General features: G+C 39.3%; 1 protein-coding gene across 1 annotated transcript; it reads left to right on the top strand.

Annotated features, from left to right (window-relative positions):
• Nucleotides 1-2790: 2790 nt before the first annotated feature.
• On the top strand, nucleotides 2791-7551 carry LOC105060022 (probable transcription factor KAN4). Its single transcript, XM_010943585.4, has 6 exons — nucleotides 2791-3579; nucleotides 3711-3787; nucleotides 4084-4120; nucleotides 4325-4475; nucleotides 6277-6385; nucleotides 7224-7551. The coding sequence occupies exons 1-6, from the start codon at nucleotides 2928-2930 to the stop codon at nucleotides 7431-7433; spliced, it is 1236 nt and encodes a 411-aa protein (XP_010941887.1). The 5' UTR covers nucleotides 2791-2927; the 3' UTR covers nucleotides 7434-7551.
• The last annotated feature ends 258 nt before the right edge of the window (nucleotides 7552-7809 follow it).

Raw genomic sequence — 7809 nt, 5'->3', positions numbered from 1 at the left:
TATGTCGTAAGATGCCCATGTTGCAAGTTCATTATTGAACTCCACAATTGAGTTCGAGAAGCTTGTAAAAATGATTATATATATATATATATATATATATATATATATATATATATATATATATATATATATATATATTGCAAGTTAATTATTGAACTCCACAATTGAGTCCGAGAAGCTCGTAAAAATGGTTACAAATATATATATATATATATATATATATATATATATATATATATATATATATATATATATATATAAGATTATCAAAAAAAAAAATATATTGATATCTAATACACTTCTGTTATGTATGTATCTAAAATGAGCACTAAGTGGGATTTGTGCATTATATACGGAAGTTTGGTGGGCTATTCAAAGCGTTGTTGTCCATCTCATCCGCATGAACCCACCCCTACAAAAATATGTTCCAGTGATAAGGATAAAGATATAGTCTGGTATGGTTTTCTTCTTGTATGTTTTTGTTTTTTAAAATTTGGCAAAAATTTTCATATACATAACTCCGTTACACAAGGCGTCTGTTTGCTGTTCTCCACTTCCAACCCCATCCCCTTGTGGGCAGAAGCTGTGAGTTCGATTCACACGTCACGTCAAAGTGGCACGTGAGAGGAGCACGTTGGAGAGATGGATGTGAGCCACGTGGCCTCGAGGGGCTCGAGAATATTTGGACAGGGAGAGGGAATATAGGGGGCCGGGGTGGCAACCGGGCGGGCGAGGACAAAGGCTAGCCGTTGGGTTGGGGGTCCAGAGAGGGCTGGAGGCCCATGGCACGTGGCTCACAGCCCCGATGTCGCCGGACATCCCAACCCTGTGTCAGTGAGTGGGAGTGGGGGATGGCTGAGCTGGGCGTATACGCGTGGAGATGGACAAAGAAGGGTCCTTACCTCCGCCTTCCCCCATCCCCTAGCCTCGCACGTGTGGCATGGATAGGAGATGCTCTCCACGTGTGCATGAAAGATGCGTCCCTTTTTTTTTCTTTTTTTTTTTTTTTTTTTTTTTAAGGAGAAGATTTAAAGAAGACAAGTGGTGGGATTTGGCCTTGCTTTGGCCACAAATCACAAGGCAGGTTCCTTGTTTAAGTAGTTGGGATACGGGTTCCGCCAATAAAGATTGAGTTTGATTGTTTCTTTAGGATTTGATCTAAGAAAAAAGATAAATTATCAAAATTTCAATTTTATTAAATATCACCAAAGAGATAATAAATTGAAAAATTGATGGCTAGTAAATAATTGTATAGCAAGTGATTTAGACGTTGCATGTGCAAACGCAAATAGTGTGACTAATAAATTCGATCCATCCTCCATTAATTATGGGATTTAGCAATGTTTGATAGTTTGCACAAGCTTGCAAGGTACATGACCTGCACCTCCTTATTTGGGAAGAGTATTTGCCATGTCCAAATATTGAGAGGTGCTTTTCCAGGTTAGGAGATATGTTGCTTTCAAATTAAATGTGCTATTGCATATGAATGAGGTTAGAAAATTATTCTTCAACTAAGTAATGCAACTTTAGCCAATAATTTTGAAGCAAATAGGTAAGATAAAAATCCAAGTAGGCTATTCCTGCACGCATGGTGGGCAAACACAACCAACCATCTTAGGCTCCAATGACAAGCAATTGTCTAGCAGAAATTATGTAGAAAGTCAGAAAAGAAAAAGCTGAAAAGCAATGAGCTAACAGCATTAGTGCTTGATATGCATTTTCTTCTTTTGTGCCCCCTCTCAATAAAAAAGAAATATCTGTTCATTGTGCTCTATCAATCTACGTACATTAACATAAATTTATAATTTCTTTTAGTGCCAGCATGGAGAAATTCTGCCTGAAACTGAAATCAAGGGAAGGACAGGTCATAGAGTGAGATTTTTAGTACCAATCCTAAAATATTTTACCAACAACACTAGTTGCTACCCTCATAAAAGTTTATATCATTTCAGTATTGATGAAATTCATCAATTACTCCCTTGATTTTATCAACACATGATAATTAATACTATATTTTAATTTGTACAATACTACGTTGGTGTATGTATATCTTGCAAGCTTTTTTTCTTTACACTTGCTGGCCTACGGTGACCTCCAAAGAAAATAAGTACAATTTTACAAAAAAAAAAAAAAAAGAAAATAAGTGCAAAATTTTTTGAGGTAAGAAAATAAGTACAAAATTGAGAGCCCCTCCATTAGATTTCAGTCAAAGCTCATGATTTCTCCCACTAAATGCAGTTTGGCGTACAAGAGGGGACCATTACAAGTGCTACAGTATCCATCTCATTATCTTATTCCTTGACGGTTCACCCAAAGACAAGCCTCAAGGCTCCAACCAGTTCCCTTGCAATTCATACAAACAAGCGATTCCCATGGTCGTTTCTCGATTCTCACACCCGGCTCTCATTCAGGCGCACCTACAGACTACAGTCGCAGTGGGGAAACTAGGTCCCAATTAATCCACTGGTTTTTTTCTCACTAACCAAAAAGACAAACGAAAGAACAATGTTTGCTCAAATTTCTCACATTCCAAGACCTTCCCTCCCATTTCACACAAGAGGAAAAGGATCTCACTAGTTTTTTTTTTTTTGGTAAGATGGATGAATTAATTACTTGAAACCAGTAGTATTATATACTTATATAATGGACCCTCTCCCTTTCTATCAGTCTTTATGCATTTCTTTCCTGCTTGGAGACCCTGCGAGTCCTTTACATCTCACTGCCATTTTGTGGCATTATAAATTAACCTTGAGAGCCGATGCCCTTGCTATTTGGTCATCACTACTGAACCTTTTCTTCCTCTCTCTCTCTCTCTATTGCCTCTTTTATGCTCTCTAAGCACAACATCCCTATAGAAATCATGAGGCACTTATGACCTAATCACTAACGCTTCTATTTCCCCAACCCCTCCACACCCTTTCCTTTTCATGAGCTCTTTTCCTTCGCACCACCTTTCTCTTTCTTTCACTGTTTCACTCCACTATTTCCTTTTCTTTTCCCTGCTCTCCCAGCCCTTCTTATTTGCCATACCCCCTTCACCAAACCTCCGTTCTCTTGGATACCTTCTTGCACTGACTTTACCTTGGCCTCCCCCATTTGTTTGCTGTTACCCTGAGCTCAAATCAATGATAACAGGAACCACATCACCGGCCTCCGCCTTCATGGCCTTTCCCGATCTTTCCCTCCAGATAAGCCCCCCGGCGTTATCCATTAAAGGATCCATGAGGAGGGCTTTCTTCGGGAACCATAATTCGATGTCGGATTCCGGGAGCAGCGGGAGCGATATGAGTCTTGACCGAGGCCTTTTGCACCCAGAGGGGTTCCAGGATCCTGACCATGGCGAGCCAACGCTGAGCCTTGGGTTCAAGACATCTGCGTCGGATCTGCTGCACCACCAACTCTACCACAACCTTCACCACCACCACCACCACCACCACCACCCTCAGATCTATGGATTCAAGCGGAATTCTAGATCGGTTCATGGAGGAAAGAGGAGCATTAGGGCTCCAAGGATGAGGTGGACCACCACCCTCCATGCCCATTTTGTGCACGCCGTCGAGCTCCTTGGTGGTCACGAGAGTAAGCATGTCCCTTAGAAGCTTCCTTGTACCTTCTCTCTTTGTATCTTTAGTTCTAAGTGTTATATAACTATGATTTTCACATTATGATTGCTTCTCACACTGAGATAATTCTTAAATTCATGTGGGTAGGGGCCACGCCAAAGTCGGTTTTGGAGCTGATGAATGTGAAGGATTTAACACTGGCTCATGTGAAAAGCCACCTTCAGGTAGGAAGAGAAAGGAAAAGGGTCCCCCTAGCTTCCTTTTCTGAACTAAGAAGTAACCGAAATTGTGCGTGATGCTTTTCTCTATTGTTGCTGCCGCTGTTGTTATTACGAGCACTTTCCTGCTAGCTAGCTAGGGTTAGGGTTTTGTGATTGGGTAGTGTTGCAGCATACAAGTACTAAGGACAAAATGGCATCTATGGAGTAATCTTAGCATGGTGGACTTTTCTCTAGCTTTGATCCTTTTCTTTGCTTTATTGTTATTATTTTTAATAATTTTCATGTGGGTGTTGTTGCAGATGTATAGAACAGTGAAGAGCACTGACAGAGGGGCAGGTATTTGGATTTTCCCTCCCTCACATAGTCCCTTTACATGCCATTTGTTCTTTGGTAGTCTCAGCGGGGCAGATGCCATCACCCAGTCACCTCGCTGCCATCAGAAGCTGGGATTGGGCTGGCCTTTTCCTTGCTTGAATTATTAGTTTGTTGTCCCATAAAGCACTGCCATTTGTATCTTAGTGGTGGATGAATTGTTTGCAGGCCAAGGCCAGACAGACATGGGCATGAACCAGAGGACAGGAGGAACGGGGGAAGTGGAGGGAGGACTATCATGTGACAGAGCTGGGATCAGCCCTTCTTATTCCCTCAGTGCACCAACCCCACCAACACCACTACCCAAGTCCCCTATAAGGTCTGTCCACTTCCTCTCCTTCTCCCCTACAACAACCTCTATCAAAAGAAAATGATAGAAATAAGAAAATGTTACAACATGGGCTAAGCAGGCACCAATAGTCACCACATGAGGCATTCATACATGCGAGCTTCCATGTGGGAATGCTCAGTCCATACGCCATTTCTACGGAATATTCTGGTCAATTACTTTAGTTAGCACGAAGTCGACTATATATATATATATATATATATATATGTTAAGATAGTCCCTCTCTCTCTCTCTCTTCCTCCCTCCATCTCTCTCTCTCTCTCTCTGGATGTGAGTTTTAGATTATTTATATAGGTTGTTGGTTGTATTTGGTTGGTTTTATTAGTTGGCCGGGGAAACACACCATTTAATATATAATTGCAAGTTCAGGAATTTGACAGCCATTGTTAATGGCCTTGGTAAGATAGACTAGGGGTCCAGGTGGCCTATATATTGAGACCGGGCTAGTTTAACAAGCCGAGACAAGGGTTACGTGTGTTTCACCATTTGATATCCACCTGGTGTATATTCTTGCATCCACAGAGATTGCTTTTAAATATTTATAGAGAATAGTTCCTGAAAAGATGTTTATGAAGAATCGTATCTGTCAGGCCCGGCCATAAGTGGTTTTTTGAAAGGGAAATGCCATGTGAGAGGTATTTATGATTATTGCTAGGAATTTGACCACCATAGTTAGTTCCTATTGTTAGATTTGACTAGTAATCCAGCTTTGCCATTACCTGAGGCAGATAATATGGTTGAAAGAATAAAAGGATCACATGTTCCTCATCATGTGCTAAACGGCTTGCTATCTAATGTCTTCGAATATAGATATGGTCTAAGTCAATCTAACAGCATCAAGAGTTTTTTTTTTTTTTTTATCTGAAGAAAAAAGTGAGATATCTGTTATTAAGGAAAATATTCTAACACATAGCATGTTCATTTGAGGGAAGCGATCGCCTTACAAATTGGAGGGTAAAACATTGTTTGTGTCATATTACTTCATATATTAGTTGAAGCCAGAATTCTAGTTGGGGTCAATTTTTATTGAATAAAATGTGACTTCTCTTCTGAAACCTTCTTAAGATTAAACTGGAATATATTCTTCTTTTCCAAAATATGTTGCTCTCAGTGGAGCTGTTAGTAATATTGATTAGCCATTGATATTTCTGCTGCTGCTGGTGGTGGTGGTGTCACCACTGCTGCTGTTCTATGACTGTGATTCTGGTTTATTTATCTGAGTGCACATCAATGTACTTTGACCAGAACGTTAAAAATTCATGTGAAGTTAAAAATTACGGTATGCTTAATATTTGTATTCTTGGGCCCAACGAAGAAGAAAGAACCTGGAGAGGTCCCGCTTCTCTGTTGATATTTCAGCAATGAAGGCCATGGATATAATTTTAACGTATCCGAGAACCCAACAATAAGAATGATGGCTGGACGGATTTAATTCTCATTAAAATGAGGTCGCTGGGTTGCCGGTTTGTCCCTGTCCCATTGGATTGCACCATGATGGCTATCAACTGCAAACATTAAGAGAAGACAGGCAAAATACCACATGAATTGTCTCTACTGTCTTCAGGCTCAGACACTACCCGGAGTATGTCCACACTACAGTCATTGATGTCTCTTTAGAATGATGATCCCTTCCCATTTTTGTCTTTATGAATTTCCTAACCCTTTTAATTTTTATCTCATTAATCAACTGGATATACTCAAATGTAATAACTTGCTTTAGAAAACTTTGCTAGTTTTGACTCCCTAACATCAAGCTTCATTTTATATCCAGAGGACCATATCCATCCGCGAAGGAGGACACCGGGAATGCAGAGACGCACCAAAATGAGTTGTCACACTGCTACCTCAAATGTGATAATTTTTTAAACAGAGAAAATCAGGTATATACATACCGTAACATTTTCCATTTTCCGATAATTAGCTGCTACCCTTTTTTTTTTTTTTAAATCAAAAGAAAATGGCGGCAATAATTTTGTAATTCCTTGGATAATGCTATCACCAGGGTGCACACATAGAAGTTAATTTCTGTGCAGGCATCAACTTTAAGATCTAGTTTGCTCATGAATGATATCACGTTCAAGTGTCTCATTTCCTTCAGCATATTGTCTGCAGTCTGTAGAAATTTTTATTCACATGCATGCAAATTTTTGGTATGCTGTTTTATTTAATCATACTGCAACAGTAAATGCCTGGTCCTCAACTCTAGAATAAATGCAATATTACTGTTCTGACTTGGATGGACACACATAAATTACTGAATTATGTACCTTTCTCCCTCGAAGAAAAATATGGGCTTCGATCCTCTTTCTATTTACCAAATGTAAGCAAGAAACAATAACCCTTCAGGAAGGAGAGACCAAATTACTTTTAACAGCAACTAAAAAATCAACATTAAAAAAAAAAAAATCCACACTTATGAATTTTGTACCCTTGCATGATTTTTTTTTTCCTTTAAATATAAAATGGCTTATCCCACAAATACAATTGGTCGAAATTCGATAATTATTGAAGTCAAAAACATCAAAAGCTTCATTTGAGAACTTTATTAGCATTCAACATTAGCATAACAATTCATAGCAATCAAATCCACATTGATGCACTTACTGGATCAATCTCATGAATGTTACATCATTATTATCCTTCATGTCATTCTGTTTTAATTAGGTTATGCATTAGACTGATCGCTTTTCTCTTGTTTCCTTTGTGCTGTTTGAATAGGCAGTGGTGGCGGTAGGAGAAGCCCTCCATCTGTCACCAAAGGAAGGCCAAGAGGGAACAAACACGAGGATAAGTCTTTTGCCATCTCTGCAGACTGATGCCGACATGCTCCAAAAGCTACCGAACCTAGAAATCACCTTAGGAAGACAGAGTTGGCAAATTGAATGCGTTGAATCATCGAATGAACTGACCCTTCTTAAGTGTTTGTGAAGTTTGGGAAAAAAAAAAAAAAAATCAAATCCTTCTGAACTTGAGGGAGAAGTGTGGTTTGGTGTAAGTATTGCTTTGGAACGAGAAAATCATGCCATCAACTCTCAATTAACCTGCATATATTATACTATCTAATTCGGAAAATGGAGTGTGAACTTAAAAGAATATGACCCTACTGGTCATGGGCTTTTCATGTTTGGATTTCCCTCTCGAACTACACTAAGTTTGGTTCTGAGGTTCGAACATAATTACCTCTTGTAAATTGAAATCATAGAGTTTAATTAGCAAAAGAAATAGGCACATCATTAATTCATTACACGCCAAGGTCGACAGCCTTCAGCATGCGATGCACAATGTTTTTTTTTTTGGGTGCGCA

This window comes from Elaeis guineensis, chromosome 6, assembly GCF_000442705.2.
Source record: "Elaeis guineensis isolate ETL-2024a chromosome 6, EG11, whole genome shotgun sequence".
Classification (NCBI taxonomy): Eukaryota; Viridiplantae; Streptophyta; class Magnoliopsida; order Arecales; family Arecaceae; genus Elaeis; species Elaeis guineensis.
The sequence above is the reverse complement of the archived record's forward strand: the minus strand, read 5'-3'. Positions and strand labels throughout refer to the sequence as shown.